Source organism: Tupaia chinensis, unplaced genomic scaffold (assembly GCF_000334495.1).
Source record: "Tupaia chinensis unplaced genomic scaffold, TupChi_1.0 Scaffold149424_1, whole genome shotgun sequence".
Classification (NCBI taxonomy): Eukaryota; Metazoa; Chordata; class Mammalia; order Scandentia; family Tupaiidae; genus Tupaia; species Tupaia belangeri.
The window spans coordinates 462404-481742 of record NW_006209268.1 but is presented as its reverse complement, the minus strand read 5'-3'; the positions used below and the strand labels follow the sequence as shown (position 1 = coordinate 481742).

The 19339-nt window shown below is 36.5% G+C and overlaps 1 protein-coding gene across 1 annotated transcript in view; it reads left to right on the top strand.

Annotated features, from left to right (window-relative positions):
* Positions 1 to 19339, top strand: part of CNTLN (centlein) — a 312203-nt gene that overhangs the window by 263763 nt on the left and 29101 nt on the right. The window contains exons 22-25 of the mRNA XM_006171187.1: positions 2533 to 2630; positions 4651 to 4777; positions 6949 to 7086; positions 8290 to 8475. Of these exons, the coding sequence (XP_006171249.1) occupies positions 2533 to 2630; positions 4651 to 4777; positions 6949 to 7086; positions 8290 to 8475 (549 nt within the window). The remainder of the gene's footprint in view (positions 1 to 2532; positions 2631 to 4650; positions 4778 to 6948; positions 7087 to 8289; positions 8476 to 19339) is intronic.

The window sequence follows — 19339 nt, the reverse complement described above, 5'->3', positions numbered from 1 at the left end:
GGGAATGGAGAAGAGAGAAAGACCTGGGTTTTGATCACTTTTTGTTCATGAACATCTTGTGGGACCTGATCAAGAAAATCACTTAACTTATTCAGTGGTCTGGGATACCTTTTTACCCATCTCAAAGGATTTTTGAGGATCAAATAAAATAGCTGTCAAATTTAGAGATTTTGGTACAAGTATGTATCAAATTGGCACTGTTTTATTTACTATAATTCAGTAGCCCTTGAATTATCAAGAAGTCAGTTATCTCATTTTCAGTCATGTCAAGTACAGCCTTAATAGAAAGTATAGCCTGATACAGAAATGAATCAAAAACTACCTTAAAGTCCACTTAATTTATTCCATTGAAGATACCGTCTGGCTTTATTTACTACCTGTTGTCTTTTATTTTAAATACAACTCTAAGTTTATTTATTTTACTTCTCTACAAAACAAAACAAAACAAAACAAAAACGAAGGAAAAAGAAAAACTTTTTAAAAGCAGATTAGGGGACCAGCAGATAGTGTAGTGGCTATGTCGCTGGACTCCCACGTAGTCGACCACAGTTTGAGTCCCAGACCCGGTGGCTTAAACTCATGCCAGGCATGTGTGCATGTGTGTCCAGGTTCCTGAGAAGAAAATGGAGGAGAAGGGATTGCGGCGTGGCCATCCCCCCGGAGGATGATTTCTCACTTTCTGTCTCTCTGTCTCTGTCTTTCTGGTGAGCGCACGTGCCCTATAGCTAAAACCTCTCCAAAAAAATAAAAAGGCAGATTAGAAGTATGCATATTAAAGGACAGAATAATCAGTTTTTAGGCAGAAATACTGACAGAAGCACAGAGTTACAATCAACAGATTGAGAAAGAGAAAAAGGAAATATGAAAATGTTAAGGTAAATATAAAGTTAGAGAAACACAACAGTTTTGAGTCCATGTAGAGTGTGACGTTATAACACTTAGTCCCTGAAAGCACCACTATATCACAATATAGTGATGAGATAATACATGAGGGGAATGAGAAAGTTTGTGAAAAATAGAATTGGAGTCTAAATTTGTTTTGGTTAAAAATTTTGAAATCCATGCATAATTTTTTCATAATATGCCTTTTCCATAAACCTTCTAAAGACCCCTCATATAATTAATGTAGTGAAATATTTATAATGAGATATCACTACATTAAGATAACACTATTAGTATAATCATGATTCATATTTTTAACTGGACAAATGGTCATTCAAGAAAGAATTTAAGATTATGATTAAAGGGACCAGCAGATGGTGTAATAGTTATGTCGCTGGACTCCCAAATAGCCATGATTCAAGTCCCATACCCAGCAACTTAAAACTCACTCCAGATGCATGTGCTTGCGTGCCCAAAATCCCAAGAGGAGAAGGGATTGAAGCATGGCCAATCCCCCTGGGACATGATTTCTTGTTTTCTGTCTTTATCTCTCCAGTGAGGGCATGTGCACCATAGCAAAAAATGACCACAGTTTGAGCCCCTATAGAAAGAAATCTCTCTCTAAAAAAAAAAGAAAAAGATTATGATTAAAACAGAAGTTTCAATTATTTAGTAATTTCATAATTTTGTAGTATTTTATTCTGGCATTGCTGGAAATAATGCACTATATGCATCATTCATTGTAAACATGCAAAATATTGTGGAAATTTAGATTGCATTACGTAGTTCTGATCATACTTAAAACACTCAAAACAGTTGCTATGTGGAGGTAACTTTGAGTATTTTAAAAAATTAATTATCACATGTAAAAATTAAAATCTTTGACATTTTTACTTAAATATACTATGTGAATTAGACGTTTAAGTGTGTCTGATTAACTTGACTCACATTTCCCTTGTGATTGATAATTACATCTTTTCAAAGTCAAATTGTTTTTAGCACAAGTCAAACATCCAAACCTAGGAATAGTTCCAGTAGAAATTTATTGTAGAAAGATTAGCAAAATATAATAATTACTTTTTTTATTTTTTTAAGGTTTTTGCCATAGGGCACATGTACTTGACAGAGAGAGGGAAAGTAAGAAATCACCCCCAATGGAGCCAGCAGATGACATAGTGGTTAAGGTGTTGGACTCTGATGTGGTTGACCACAGTTTGAGTCCCGGACCTGGCAGCTTGAAACTCACGCCAAGTGTGTGTGCTTGTGTGATTGCGTCCCAACCTCCATGCCACCTGCTGGCCCCTCTAGCATAAGTTTTACATAATCTTATTGAACTATTAAAGTTGTTAATTATTCATACATTTGCATTTTACTAAGACAATTCATATTTTCCATAGATGTATTTTGAATCTCTTTTTTGAATTATATGACTGTGTTTCTCTATGGCTTGGCATGTTATATAAAAATTTCAGTATTAGTATTTTAATTAGAACATATAAAATAAAGCATTTTGTAAAAATTATTAAAGTGTTCATTTTATTGTTCATCATTAGTGTAAATTTGTTACTCTTGATGGAAATGATACTTATTTTTATGCTACTTTATACCAAGATTGAAAGATATATTTAAATTTGTCTGCTTTTAATCTAGAATGCAACCAATGAACTCACCAAACAATCATCAAATGTGAAATCCCTGAAATTTGAACTTCTGGCAAAAGAAGAACACATAAAAGAAATGCATGAAAAGTATGGTCTTCATATTTCTATCCATTGTATTTGGTGCCACCTAGTGGCAATCAACTCTGTTAGCCATTGGGCCCGAAATAAACAGTACTAACACATCCTTACCAATGACATTTTCCTTCCTTAGTTCATGTTTAATCCTACATAAGGTGATGGTTTAAAGAATATTATGTATAACATGATTAATGGAAAGCTAGTTACTACTTTAAAATTAGGTTCTAAATATTTAGTTATAGCTCATGTTTTAAGCATATTTAGTGTGGAATAAATGAAAATTAATGGCCTCAAGAAAATGAGCAAGAAACTTTAAAATGTAGCAGTTATTTGCCCTCACAAGATATATATAGATTAATACTTTTCTTGGGTTTAATGTTTTATCTTATAGATAGAGCAAAGGTGGACAAAAAAAAAGTTTTTGTTTGTGTTTAAAATAGTAGTTATGAAGGTTTGTAGTTTTTGTGTTTATTAATAAAAAGGGATTTGACCTAGCCACAGTAGTGCATGCCAAATGCTGCTACTTGGTAGGCTGAGGCTACATGGGAGACTGGGTTTGTTTCCTGGCCCACCCTAAAGAGCTGGTCATGGGCTTATACCTGTGTTTCTAGCTACTCAGGAGGGTCCTGATATGGTGAGACCCTGTCTGAAAAACACAGGCACACAAATACATGAAAACAAGGGATTGTAAATGCTCTATCTCATATAATTAAATGATTTTCTATTTTTTTATAGCTGTACTAGAGCTTAGATGTGATAAAATGTTCAGATAGAATTCCAGTCACCTTAAAAGTGAAGATCGCTTAAAAGTGATATTAATAGATACAAATATTATCAGACAAAAATATTGGTTGATCTTTTTAACTGAGACTAATGAAGTTATTTGTAGATTAGGAAGCTGTCTTGTTTATTGTGTAACAGTGAAGACTCCAAAGAAACACTCTGAATCGTGACTCCCCTAAATACTAGCTTTATGCCTCAGTTTAATATATTATTTTATAAGGTTGTTGTGAGGAATAAGGTAGTTGGTGCATGTAAAACACTTATAGCAACAACTGGAACATAGTAAGCAGTCAATAAACATATCTCTTTTCATTCTTGTCAAATTGAGCAGCAAAAGCAGAAGCCACAGTAGTAGTTGTCCCTGCATCTGCCATTTTATACTTAGGATTTCATCCACTTAAACTAAGCTAATACGTGAATTCAGTCTCTAATGATTTTAAATTAGAAGATATAATGCCTAATTTTAGTTTTTTAATATTAGATTTTTACATTTGTTGATTAAAGTGTATGATTGTTTCATATCATTGCTATGATTTTGATTATATCTAAATATCACTTGGATTTTTATTAGTAGTGTAATTTAAATATTAGATCGCTAGAAAAGTTACAATATATCTTTGCATAGAAAAATATGTCACAACTTTTCTGATGGCCTGATATAATACTTTGAATGTAATAATTCTAAGGTTTCCTAAATTTAATGAATCTCTTTTAATTATTTTCTTTGTTTGTTTTAATGCATATCTGTAATACTGTAATAACCAAATTACAAATAGATTATAGATTTTATAGACACTCAATTTTTTTTTTTTAGAGGTTTTTGTTATAGGGCGTGTGCACTCGCCAGAAAGACAGAGAGACACAGAGAGACAGAAAGCGAGAAATCACCCCCCAGGGGGGATGGCCACACCACAATCCCTTCTTCTCCATTCTCCTGTCAGGATCTTGGGCACACACACACGTGCCTGGTGTGAGTTTAAGCCACTGGATTCGGGACTCAAACTGTGGTTGACTACACGGGAGTTCAGCAACACAGCCATTACACCATCTGCTGGTCCCCGGCACTCAAAATATTAATAGAGCAATATTTCATTCAGTGCAAGTTACTTTACCGATTTCCAGTCTCAATAATTTGAATATAACATTTAAAAACTAATGGTAGGTATAATGTTGGATAATATATAAGATATCACCACAATTAAAGTTTTTTCAGTACTCTTGATAAAATACCTTTTTTCCTTTCAAGGATGTCTCGAATGGAGAGGGATTTAACTATGAAAAGACATTTGATAGAGGACTTGAAATTTCGACAGAAAGTAAATTTGGAAAGTAATGAGAGTTTTAATGAAATGTTGGAAAATCTTGAGAAAAAGGTACTGATTTTTACATTCACTGACACTAAAAACATCTTTTTTCATTGTATTTATTTTCTTAAAAAATCAGTACTAATTTATAGAAAATATTTGTAGGATATATGTTTATTGTTATAAATTTATACTATTTGCTCTGAAAGTACAGTATTTGTTTTGTTTTGTTTTGAGAGGTTTTTGCTATAGGGCGCGTGCGCTCGCCAGACAGACAGAGAGAGACATAGAGACAGAAAGCGAGAAATCACCCCCCAGGGGGGATGGTCACGCTGCAATCCCTTCTCCTCCATTCTCCTGTCGGGATCTTGGGCACGCACGCACACGCGCCCAGCGTGAGTTTTAAGCCACCGGGTCCAGGACGCGAACTGCGGTCAACTACGTGGGAGGCCAGTGACATAGCCATTACGCTAACTGCTGGTTCCCAGTACAGTATTTGTTTTAAAATCAGTACCCCAGAATCTTAAATACACACACACACACACACACACACACACACACACACACACACATATAGCCACATGTTCTGTTTCTATTAGTAACTATCTCATAAGGAGACAATCAAATTTAGTTTTAATTTTTTAAATTTGTCAGAGAGTTCATGTGCTTCCATAGAAAGACAGAAAGACAGAGAAGGGAGGAGAAAGAAAACACCCCCCAATGGGACATGGTCATGCTGCTATCTAGTCTCCATTTCTCCATCCTATTGGGCTTTTGGTTATAAACACAGATACTTCTTGTGTGTTTTTCAAGCCACTAGGGCCAGGATTCAAACTGCACAGTCAGTCAGTGGGATCTGGCTTCCTTAACCACTAGGCCATAGGGCTAGCCCACTAAGTTTAATTTTTAGTATTTCTGGAATACATAATTACATTTTATTCAGTATTTAATTTAAAACAATAGTTTATAATGATTGAATAAAGCTTAAAAGTTATTTGAGATTGATCATTAAAGTTTTTAAGTAGAAAAATGATAACCAACTATCAGAAGTTCTTTAAAATGTATACCTTTTTTTTTGTATATGGGAGGGGAGTTATACATAGGAAAGATGTTGTATTTAAAAATAGTTGCATGATGTATGAGCCCAAACCAGAAAGTTTATGTTTAAAAAGAAGAGGTGCTATTTGCACAACTCATAAAGCAGCTTGTGGTTTGGCATTCACTAAATGTTATCCTCTCCTGAGAGAGCATCTCCTTTGCTTTCCTTGTTGAAGATGAAAATGTAAGTATCTGTTAGTGCCAATGGATTTAAGCAAGAAAACTTCACAAGAGCACAACAAATGGATATGATTTTGTTTCTCTTTCTCTCCCACCCACCCAAATAAATGATAAGTACTTCCTTTTTTTGTATCATCCTTTAAATTTTGCTATTTTTAACTTTAATAGTCATTTCAAATGTAGCCGTAGACTTTTTGTATAAGTTAACTCATATCTTCAGTGGCATTAAACTGAAAAAGAAAAGTTTTCTTCTGTTATTTTTTAAAATGTACAATAAGTATGTTCTATTACTTCTTGAGTTTCATCCTAAAAAATGTATGTTATACCTACTTTTGAGCAAACAACTAAAAGTAATCCATGACTTGGTACGTTTCAGGGTCTAAAGTTTAGGTTAATAATGAAAAGATAGTTAACATGATATTGTCCGATGAAAGACCAATATTCATAAACTTCATAAACTTTTTATACAGTTTTGGCTTTTGTTATTAAGGATTATTCATTTCTTTTTCCTTTTTCTTTTTTTTTTTTTTTTTTTTGAGAGGTTTTTGCTATAGGGTGTGTGTGCTGGCCAGGAAGACAGAGAGACGGAGAGACAGAAAGGTAGAAATTGCCCCCCGTAGGGATGGCCATGCTGCAATCTCTTCTCCTCCGTTCTCCTCTCGGGATCTTGGGCACATGCTTACATGCGCCTGGCGTGAGTTTAAGCCACTAGATCCGGGACTCAAACCACAGTCAGCTACATGGGAGTCTAGGGACATAGCCATTACACCAACTTCTGGTCCCAAGGATTATTCATTTCTTTCATAAAGAATTCTGTAAATGTAGTACTTGAATTTGATACAAATATGAGTAAATAAATAGAATTAAACTCAGTCATTTATTCATTTAGTTTATGTTTAAAAATACGGTATGCTACTAGGATAACTTTACCAGTCATAATTACTTTTATGCTTTTAACGTAGGTAAAGACATTAACTGAAGAATGTTCCAACAAGAAGGTAACAATTGATTCACTAAAGCAGAGACTTAATGTTGCTGTAAAGGAGAAGTCACAGTATGAACAGATGTATCAGAAAACTAAAGAGGAGTTAGAAAAAAAGGTATGCTTTTAAGACATGTTAGCCTTGAAATGAACTATAATGATGTGTTTTTTATTATAATGTTTTTTCCACCCCAAACTTTGAGCTACTTAAATGTTTCGGGTAACTGCAAAGAACATTTGTATCTCTATTTGAAATGCTAACAATTTTTTTAACATTAAGTTAGTACTATATTAAGAGAACAGATTTTGGGGGCTGGCAAGTGGTGTGGTGGTTAAAGGCACTGGACTCCCACATAGCCAGCCACGGTTATAGCTGGATTTGGCTGTTTGCTTTCCCACTTTCTCTCTCTGTCTCTCTCTCTGTACAAACTGAAAACTAATGATAATAAATAAATAAATAATTCTTTTTTACAAAAAATGAGAACAGATTTTGTTTGTGTTAATGACTTCTCATAAATACAAGGTGCTTTACAATGCAGAGGCCACATGGGAAGGTCAGGTTCATGTCCTGAGCTTTCCCTGTACCCACCACTCACATATACTCTTGCCCATGATCATGGCTGGCTGAGGGTTATGGTGGATCACTGCGTGAAGACCCCTTTGGAGGTGACTGTCTCTACCCTACCCCATCTTTCTTTCTCATAGAAAACATAAATAAATAAAGGGGGGCATTTATATAAGTAGAAATAAAATTTTGTAGGTCTACCTAAACTCATAAAGTCATATTTCCATTTAATAAATGGGGATCTTTTTCTAAAATAACATCCATGTCCATAATGACTCATAATCTTTAAAAAGGGTAAACTAATTTTTCTTAGACTTTTTGCTATAGGAGGTGTGTGCTTGCTGAAAAGAGACAGAGAGATAGGAAAAATAAGAGATCACCCCCTCAAGGTTGGCCACTCTACAATCCTTTCTCCTCCATTCTCTCAGGATTTTGGACACACTCATACATACACATCCTTTGTGTTTTTCAGGCCACTGGGTTTGGGACTCAAACTATGAGTCAGCCATGTGGGATCTAGCACCTTAACCTCCCCACCACCTGCTGACCCAGGATAAACTAATTTTGATGATAAACATGCAAGAATATGTGTGTAGGATATTTTCTTGAAGATAAATTAAAACAATCATTAATTTTAACCAAATGAAAATAAATATATTCATAAAGAGAGTAAGTCTCTCCTCCCTTGACATGTATTACTAACTTTTCTGGGTATGTTTATGAAATATTTATTTTACAATTACTGATCTTTTGCAGGATCTCAAGCTTACACTCCTAGTATCGAAAATAAATGAAACTGAGTCTGCGATGGCAGAAATTGAAACAGCAGCATCTAAGCAGCTTCAAGGATTAGCTTTGCAAAGTGAGCAGGTCCTTGAAGTTACACAAAAGAAATTACTGTTAGCCAATGAGAAAGTGGAAGAGTTCACCATATTTGTGAAGGTTTGAATTATTTGTTATTTACTAATTTGTACTTTATTTCCGTCAGAGTGAGCAGTGGCCTACTTCAGATATGTTGGGGAATACTTGAAAATTTTTGCTTTCCTCACCCACAAAACATCTTCTATCCTAATGGTCACATTGCTCAAAATTCCTCTGTCAAAAATTTATTTTTTATTTTGGATTTACATTTTCTGCACTATTGTTAATATTTTTATTAGTATCAATTTGTTTATGAAATTATAGTAATCAAGTAATGAGGGTTGTAAGATAAAATAATTAAGTCATTACCACTCTACTCTCTTTTCAAAAATCATCTAAGCAAGAACAACTAGAAACTTGCTCATGTTTAATGAAGTTCAGAGACATCTGAACCCCAGCCCATAAGCTATCAAGACAGGAAATGAATAGAGAAATGTAATGACTAGAGAAATGGTAAATGACTTGGCAGAACAAAAAGAAGCTTAAGTGCCTGCGGAGTTGTGCCACCTAGATGTTATCGGAAAGCTGAAGAACCCCAGAAATGCTTGGGAATTGGCTGTGCAAGAAACCACTGAAGTTTAGAATGGAGAAGGGGAAGATACAGGGCTAAAATAAGTAGTTTTTTTGAAAGTCTTAAGGAACTATCCAATTTTACTTCTGCCCCATGCAGTTAGGCTTGAGAAACTGAGGAGGAGGAGAAACTCTGGATTTAGAGGTACCAGGTACTAAGGACTGGGAATCTGGTGATTGCCCTGTCCCTGTCAATCTTCTGTGAGTTGCTTACAACTGTTTAGTGCCTTTTATTCGTGTTTGTATTACAGTTGGTAAACAAATCTATTGCCACTAGATAAATTATGATGAGTTCCTTAAGGACAAGGACAATATTTGATTAATCTCTGCCCCTACAACATGTACCATAGTGCCTTATAAAATATAGGCATGGAATAATGATCACTAACTGATCAAATTAAGTTTTCATTAGGAGTAGGTAATTTTAATGGCAATCCTCTTGCCCATTAAAAATAAGAACCAGAAGATGGTGCTTTCATTGCTGGACTCCCACATAGTCAACTTTGATTCAAGTCCTGGACCTGATAGCTTAAAACTCATGCCAGGCATATGTGTGTGTGTGCCCAAATCCCAAGAGGAGAATGGAGGAGAAAGGATTGCAGGATGGCCATCCCCCCTGGGAATTGATTTCTCACTTTCTGTCTCTCTGTCTCTGTCTCTCTGGTGAGCATACAGGACTATAGCAAAAATCTCTCTTAAAAAAAAAAAGATAAAAATAAGAACTAAAACAATTTGGCTATATTGGGAGAGTAAATCCTTTCTTTCTCCCCAAATTACGATATGGTTTTGTAATCAGTATTTGATGAGATTGAGCTCCTTGTGTTACTTCTTCCATCAGATTATTATAATGGCAGATACTTACATACATAAAAATATTTTCAATTGTGGAATCTCTAAAATGAACGTTTAAATGTCCTCCTATAGAATAAACATCTATCACCACTTACTCCTGTTCTTTCCAAGATAATTCCACTGTCATTTGAACAACTCATTTAAGTTTTGCTATAATAATATATATTAAATTAAAAATATTTTACATTTATTAATTAATATGTTAGTATTTTCTAATCAGTTCTTTTTTTATTCTCTCTACATGGGTTGGTAGTTTGGCATAATTTAAGCCTCTAGTAGAAAAGGTACTCTACCTAACATATAAAAGAATATTTTAAAATCTCCTTAGATACTAATTTTACTTATAAATAATAATATTCCTGGACTTTTAAATTGAAAATATGTTGTCAAATAACTGGTTTTTATCTCAAATGCCATACTAATACCATATTTTTTAATTTCCCTAAAAATAGAGGCTTATAGTATATTATGCCACTGTTAATAGTATCCTGTTGAGAGAAAATTCCAATGTTGCTCGTTTAAAAAACAATCCTTGGGACCAGTAGCGTATTGGCTATGTCGCTGGACTCCCACGTAGTCGACCGCAGTTTGATTCCCAGAGCCGGTGGCTTAAACTCACGCCAGGCACGTGTGCGTGTGTGCCCAAGATCCCGAGAGGAGAATGAGAAGGGATTGTGGCGTGGCCATCCCCCCTGGGGGTTGATTTCCTGCTTTCTGTCTCTCTGTCTCTCTCTGTCTGTCTGGCGAGCACACGCCCCCTATAGCAAAAACCTCTCAAAAAAAAATAAAAAAATAAATAAATAAATAAAAATCCTTTTTCCAGTCTCCCCTTGGGAGTTTGGCACACACAGATGCACCCAATGTGATTTTTAAGCCACCTGGTCTGAGACTTGAACTTTGTAGTCAGCCATGTGGGATCCAGTCCCTAACCTCCACACTCCACACTACCTGCTGACCCAAATCATTCTTATTTATTTATTTGAGAAGTTTTTGCTATAGGGCACATGCACTCAAAAGAGAGCTCGAGAGAGGGATAAAGTGAGAAATCACCTGTCAGAGGGGATGACCACACTACAGTTCCTGCTCTTCCTTTTTCCTCTTGAGATTTTGGGCATGCATGTACACGTGCCCGGCCTGATAAGAAAGCATTAATTTTAGTAATTGTAATTTGCTTTCTCCAAATTTAAAATGTCAATTTTTTTCTAAATTCTTATTAAATTGTCTTATAATGTTTAATTTATAATGACATTCTCACTGAATATTATTACTTTACTTACGTGTAGAACTTTATTTTGTTATATTTTTTAGGTTTTTACCATGGGGCACAAGCTCTTGCTGGAAAGAGACAGACGAAAAGAGAAAGCGAAAGTGAGAAATCACCCCCTGTGGGGGTTGGCCACACCACAATCCCTTCTTCTCTTGGGATTTTGGGCATGCATGTACACATGCCCAGCATGATTTTTAAGCTGCCAGGTCCAGGACTTAAACCATGGGCAGCCTTGTGCAAATCCTGCACGCACCTTAACCATCACTCCACCTGCTGGCCCCAAAACTATTTTTATTATAACTATTAGCTTTATAAACTTTCATTTTCTTGATTTATATTCAGTTTATGGTTTTTATATGTCATGTTTTTAGCTGAGATAAATGAAATACATAATTATGAAATTTATTAAAATGCTAATTTTTTTTTTTTTTTTTTTTGCTATAGGGCACGTGCGCTCGCCAGACAGACAGACAGAGATATAGAGACAGAAAGCGAGAAATCACCCCCCAGGGGGGATGGTCATGCCACAATCTCTTCTCCTCCATTCTCCTCTCGGGATCTTGGGCACGCACGCACACGCGCCCGGCATGAGTTTTAAGCCACCGGGTCCAAGACGCGAACCGCAGTCAACTACGTGGGAGTCCAGCGACATAGCCATTATGCTAACTGCTGGTTCCCATTATTATTTTTTTTCTGAAATATTCTTTGTGGCATGTTTTAAAAAGAATTATTTATTTATTTAATTTTATTCATTATCATCATTATTTTTTTTTAATTGGACCAGAGAGAGACAGAGAGAGAGGAAGGAAAAGTGAGAAAGCAAGCTGCCAGGTCTGTTACTCGAACTGCATTTGGCCATATTGGAGTCCAGAGCCCTTAACCGCCATGTCACCTGCTGGCCCCCTTTGTGGCATTTTTTAAAAAGGATGGATGAGAATCAGAAGTTGGTACAAGACAAAAATGAATTTCACTATTAGATATTAATTATTATATACTTGAAGTTTTGTGACCTCTGTGATAAGGTGATTGATATATTTCTCTGCATAAAGTAGTTTAACAAAAATTGTCTTTGAATTCAGGATTGTTGTGGTTAATGGCTTTTTCATTTCAGTAAAGTTTTTTTTTTCCTATTCTTTTTCTGTGAATGAGTGCTCTCACCAGAGAGAGGGAGAAATTAGAAAACACTCCCCATGGGAAATGGTCACAGCCACAATCTGTTTTCTTCCACCTCGCCCTGTTTTCATGATTTGGCACATTCATGCACATGTGTCTGGTGTGTCTCTCAAGCCACTATGACTGAGACTTGAACCATGCAGTCCACCATGTGGGATCTGGCTACCTTAGCTACGAGGCCACAGAACCAGCCCAAGATTCTTTTTCTAATAAAAATTTTTAATAGAAAAACTTAAAGGTTGGGCCAACCTATAGCATTGTAGCTAAGGTGGCTGGATCTCAGATGGCCAACTATACTGTTTGAGTCCTGGACACAGCAGCTTGAAAAACACACCAGGCATGTATACATGCTACACAAAATCCTGATAGGAGAAATGGAGGAGAAGGGACTGTGGCACGGACAATCCCCTATGAGGGTGCTTTCTCACTTTCTCTCACTTTTTCTCTGTCTCTCTCTGGTGAGTGCAAGTGCCTACTAGCAAAATTAAAAATATATAAATTAAAGATTATGTAGTAGGTAAAGATAACAGATGAACTATCTTTAATACTCTTGGGATTTTTTTTTTTAAGTTTTTGCCTTAGGGCACGTGCACTCTCTGGAGATAAAAAGAGAGAGAGGGAAAGTGAGAAATCACACCTGAGGGGAGATGGCCACATCGCAATCCCTTCTCCTCCATTCTCCTCTTAGGTTTTTGGACACACATGCACGCTCATGCACCCACACGCACAGCATGTTTCAAGCCGCCAAGCTTGGAGTTCAGACTCCCATATGGAGGGTCATGTTCAGGGATTTAACCACTATTTGCTAGCCTCTCTCCCTCTCTCTCTCTCTCTCTCTCTCTTTTCAGAGAGGTTTTTGCTATAGGGCGTGTGCACTCACCAGAAAGACAGAGAGAGACAGAGAGATGGAAAGCAAGAAATCAGCCCCCAGGGGGGATCGCCACGCCGCAGTCCCTTCTCCTCCATTTTTCCTCTCGAAATCTTGGGCATGCATGCACATGTGCCTGGTGTGAGTTTAAGTCCAGGACTCGAACTACAATCAACTACATGGGAGTCCAGCGACATAGCCATTATGCTAACTGCTGGTCCTGTTAGTCCTTCTCTTTTAGAATGTTTACACTTTGTTTTAGTTTGATATTTAGTTCTTTTGTATCACAAAAATCTGATTCTATTGCATTTAAATAAAATTTATAATGTTGGGCTACAAACCTATTGATTCAAAATTCTGGTTGACGTGGGCCCCAGTAACCTATTAACTAAGTTAACTAAGCAGTTATTACGCATAATAAAGTTTTAGAAACACTACCTTACCTTATTTTTGAAAATTGAGTCTTTATAACAAAATATATACACATTGGTTTGATGTTCAGAAACACTCTTTACAGTTCATAACTTCTATTGGTAATTTGACATTTGTTATTCTTAACTATATTTTAAGGCCAGTATATAGTTGATACTGGCACCAGGTCTGCTGTTTATTTGTCTAATACAGGGTCACTAACAAATTAATGCCCAAACCAGAAATGTTGGCAAAGATAGGATATTTGGGTCTCGGGAAAGGGATATTGTGATTTTACAGTTCCTTGCCCTATGGTCCTAGGACTCAGTGGAAATTCTTAGGAGCCACCATCTGAGGAAGCATGCCATCCATGACTTGCTCTCTAAATCAGACTGCATTAGCTGCACTAGATGTAAGCTTTTACCTTTTTAAAAGCTTAAGACCTTCTATAATTGGACATTATCCTTCTTAGAATTGAATCTTCTTTCCCACTCCTCTCTGGCTTTCATAAATCTTTTCCTTATTTCTATCTTTGCTTAAGTTCTATTTCTCAACCTAAAGGTTTTCCCCCTCTTCATTCTTTCCTTCATATTTAACTCAGAGCCTTCCTCTCTCCATAATCCTTCAGCTCTTTGGTTTAGAGGCTAAAACACAACTCTACCACTTACTAGCTATGTTATCCCAGGTGAGAGATATAATTCCCTATGACTCAGTTTCCCCACCTATAGAATGAATGTAATTATGAAACATTCCCAAGGTGAGGATTTAAATAGCTGAAACTCAGAACAATGCGTAATATACCAGAAGTGCTATATAAGTATTAATTAGTAGTAGTAGTAATGGTAATAGTAACATTCTACAGTACTATAGCATAGTAGAGTAACAATTGTTGGTAACAATTCAGTTTATACTTCCAGAATAGTTAGAAGAATGTATTTAGAATGTGCTTATCACAAAATAATGATAAATGTTTGAGAAGGTGGATATGTTTGTTGTTCTCATTTGATCATTACATGATATATATGTGTATTTTTGTTTTTGTTTTTGTTTTTCTTTTTAGAGAGATTTTTACTATAGGATGTGTGCTCTTACCAGAGAGACAAAAAGCAGTCCCTTCTCCTCCATTCTCCTTGGGATTTTGGGCACACACGCACATGCACCTTTGGAGTACTGGCACATAATAGGGCACATTGAATTCTCGAGGTATTGGTTGTACATATGTTTCAAGACCTGGCTAGAAGGTGGCATGGAGGTTAAGGCAAATGGATACCACATGGCCCACTCTCTGAGTCAAGTCCTGGGCCCAGAGTCTTGAAAATCATGCCATACATGTGTGCCCTAAATCCTGAGAAAAGAATGGAGAAGGGTTGCAGCATGACCATCTGCCCTGGGGAATGATTTCTCACTTATCTTCTGTGTCTTTCTGGCACGTGCACATGCCCTATAGCAAAAACTAAAAAAATAAAATAAAATAAAAGATCGCCCTATGACACCGTATCCATAGTGCCTACTGACATTAAAAACTCTGTGAAGGCAGAAATTTTGGGAATGTACATGGTTCTTACATGGAAAATTATTATCATCAGGATTGATTCTGTGCAGATCTTAGTAGGGTATCATGTACACAAAAGTAATTAATGAATATTATTAGTAGTATTAATAGTAATAATGTTTGTTCTGGCTCTGTTGTAGAATCTGTATTCCCTTTAGTCTTTTCATTTATTCGTAAGGTACAACCAGATTATAGAAGAAGTGGAATGGCCATCTGTTCTAGATCTAGTCTTGAATATGGAATTTTGCCCTGGAGTGAAATCAAGTGCTTTGAGCATCTGGGCTGAATATATGTGGCAGATCTGAGGTTGGAATTCTCCTAATAACTGAATAAAACACACAAGGGAAAATTTCTAGAAGGATTTGCTCAGCTTGACTTAGCCCTGATATAAGCTTGTTACTGTGCTTGTATGTGAGTCATATGCCATACTGTATCTTCTCAAAGGTTTTTTGTTAGCTGTGAAATAAATACCAGACAAGGAACAATATTTAGCTGGAAACTTAAATGTTTTTATCATCAAAATGTACTGCTTTGGTAAGAGTTAGTAAGATGTTTGGGCATATACATTTCTTCTTTAGTGAAAACATTTGTAGAGTATTATAGTTTAGCATATACAGTTATTAGTATGTTAGTTATATGCTTGTATCTCTCTCTCTCTTTTTACTTTCTACAGGGTACCTGCAATTGCCAGAGAGACAGATAGAAAGAGAGATATGAAGGAAAAGTGAGAAAACACCGCATGAAGGAGATGGCCGTGCCAAAATTTCTTTCTCTTCCATTCTCCTCTTGGGATTTTGGTCATGCGTGCACACACACCTGGTGTGTTTCTCAAGCTGCTGGATCCTGGACTCAAACCACACAATCAGCCATATGGAATCCAGCCGCCTTAACCACCACACCTCTCCTGGCCCCCTGCCCTATTCTTTTAATTATGATTTTTAAACGGTTCTATTATAAAACTCAACTTTAATTATGTTCATCCTGCCATTATAGTTAAAAAGGAAAATAAAAGCTCTCTTAGAGAAAAATTTCTAATAAAAATGCATTGTCTAAGTTAGTGAACTTTACAGTATATAAATTTTACCAAAATAAAGCTGTTTAAAAAGCTGTTAGAGGGCCAGCAGGTGGTGTGGAGTGATGTGGAGGTACTGACTGAGGTGTTAAGGCACTGACTGTGTGGTTGGAGTCCTGGACTCAGCTACTTGAAAAATCATGCTGGCTCGTGTGCCCAAAATCCCCAGAGGAAAATGAAGGAGAAGGTATTGGCCCTTGTGTATGATTTCTGACATTCCCTCTCTCTCTTCCCCTCTTTCTCTGCAAGCACACATGCCCTACAGTGAAAACCACTTGGAGTCCTGGAACCAATGGCTTGAAAAACATGCTGGATGCGTGTGCGTGTTTGCCTTATAGCAAATTTAAGGAACAGAAAAGAGAACAAAACCAATCCAAAAAATTAACTTTCTTGTATTGGTGGAAAGTAAAATATCTCTATGAGACTTAGTGTAATGGAGGCATTACTTACTATCTGAAAAATGTAATTTGGAAGGGAAAAGGATTATCCATGCCCTGTGAAGTATATTTTAACACAAAAACGTTGTATTTTCTAACAATAAATGCATTTTAAGTAAAAGAATATGATGTACAGCATGTAATAACAATGCTGCTTATTATGGAGGATACATACTGTTGGTTGTTTCTACTTCATGTGGGACCTCTTTTGAATGACGCTTGAGTGGTATGTGTGGGTGGAAGGGTAGATTCTGGAATTCTTATGTGACTCATCCCTTTGTTAAAATTCTTTTGGGATGCATAAAATATAGAAATCATTTAAATAGATCAAACAAACCACTGGAACATATAATCACCAACCCAAATCCATTTGTATCTTACTGTATAGAACATTAGTCATGCAACTTAGCATGTGGATCATGGCCTTTCTCTCCAGCACAGTTCCGTTATGATTTTTTATGACTTCCCATTCATGTAGGCCAGCCAATACCTTGGCCTTCCAGCCCTTCTCATCTTTAATTCCATTGATTTGTTTGATCACATACTCCGTGTCTTTGGTTTTCAACTAAGGAGTACCACCCACCTTAGGAAGCACTTGGAAATGTGTTTGAGTGCTTTTGGTTATCATACTGATTGAGATATACTACTGCCACAGGAGCCAGAGTTGTGAAATATTCTTTATTGTGAGGAACAATTTCACACAGTAAAATTTTTCCATAAACCAATATTGTCCTCACTAAAAAACATTTATTTTAGTCTTGTCATTAGCAATAACTGTATCAATTCCATTTCTGATACCTGACCACCATTTCTTCTTGTATTCACATTACAACAGTTCTTTGACTTGATTACAACTTCAAAGTCATTGACTTCACCATTGTTTTACTAATTGTTAGCACCTTCCCCTCACATCTCCTCATTACCCTCTTCATGCAGTATGGATTCTTTGTTCTATCTTGGTCACATTCTTGCTTATATCTTCAGTTTTCTTATTTGCCTATTTGTTATATTCACATGGAATAAAAGGAGACAAAAAGTTAGTTTATTTGCTTTCTACATGAACCCAAGCAGGTTAATATGGCTGAAGAAAACTGTAACTATGCTAATTGGTCTTAATTTGAATTAATAACCAAGAACTTCTATGATAATCCTATTATATTATCCCAGTACATTCAGGCTCTGTTCCTAAACAATTCTTCCATCTTCTCAAACCTCCATCATGCCTCTTAGTTCCTCAATCTCAGCTTCTTATTTCATTAAACAAACAAACAAACAAAAATAAAAACTGAAGGAACTTGAAGAAAATTACCCTGCCTTTCCCTTTTCAGAGCCAATCACCCTCCTGAATCTGTACCCATAGACTGTCCTTTCCTTCGTATTACTAAGAATGAACTGCCTGTGCCCAACTTTGGAACATAGCCTAGGCCCTGTACAAGCAGGATGCCTAGTTAGTGACCACACCTGGCCATAGAACCCAGACCATAGCCCTGCCATTTTCTGATCCCAGGTCACACACAGGCAGGAAGCCTAGCTATTAACCCCAGTAGATAACACAGTACAGCTAGTCACCAAACCCAATAATGTAGCCTAGCCTCCCACCCCACCTAACTACGGGTACAGCTAGCATGCCTGTCCTAGGTAGCCCAACCAACAACCCTGCCCAAGGGTGGAACACATCAGCAGTCCCACAGTCAGCCTAGCCTGCAGCACCACTTGACCATAGAGCACAGCCTGTAGCCAGCCCCACCTGGGAGCCTGGAACAACATGGAGCAAAACCATGGGCCCCATGCAGGTGTGGAGAACACAGCCAATGACCCCTCTCAACCACAGTGTTTAACTTGTGGACCTACCAGATCAAGGACCTGAGTCTGTAGTACTGCCTGAAGACGGAATCCAGTTAAGCAACACCACTTCCCTCTTTCTCTCTCTCCTCTCTTTCTGAAATTCCTATAAAGCATATATATTGTTTTGTTTTGTTTGATGGTGTCCCATAATTCCTGTTGGCTTTCTTCACTCTTTTGAATTATTTTTTTCTTTCTTGATTGGATGATTTCAGATGACCTGCCTTCAGCTTCACTGATTCTTCCTTATGCTTGATCAAGTGTGCTATTGATCCTCTTTGTTGAGTTTTTCAGTTTAGTCATACTATTCTTCATCTTTAGGATTTCTGTTAATTTATTTTTAGTGGTTTCTATTTTTTCAATTTCTCATTTTTTCATGCATTTATTGCTTTCTGTATTTTGTCTAGGTATCTTATACTTTCTTGTAGCTCACTAAACATCTTTAAGTATTAATCTAATTTATCAGTTTGTATTCTCCACATCTTTAGGGTCAGCTATATGAGCTTTATTAGTTTCATTTATTGGCATCAAAGAATGTCATCATAACAGGAGTCCATTTAACATAATGGCTGAAGAGTTTTCCTATTGAGAAGTTGAGGAGAGAAATAGATTAATGAGGCCCAGAGGTTCTCAAAATTATGAACCCGAAATGTTTACAACAGAACAGATTATAGCAGTCAAAAGTAAAAGACAAAGAGATCCTTTTGAAAGTAGCAAGAGAAAAGGGACTCGTTACATAAAAAGGGGCCTCCTTAACACTATCAATGGATTTCTCATCAGAAATTTTGCAGGCCAAAAGTGTATGGGATGTTATGTTCTAAATATTGAAAGAAAAATATTG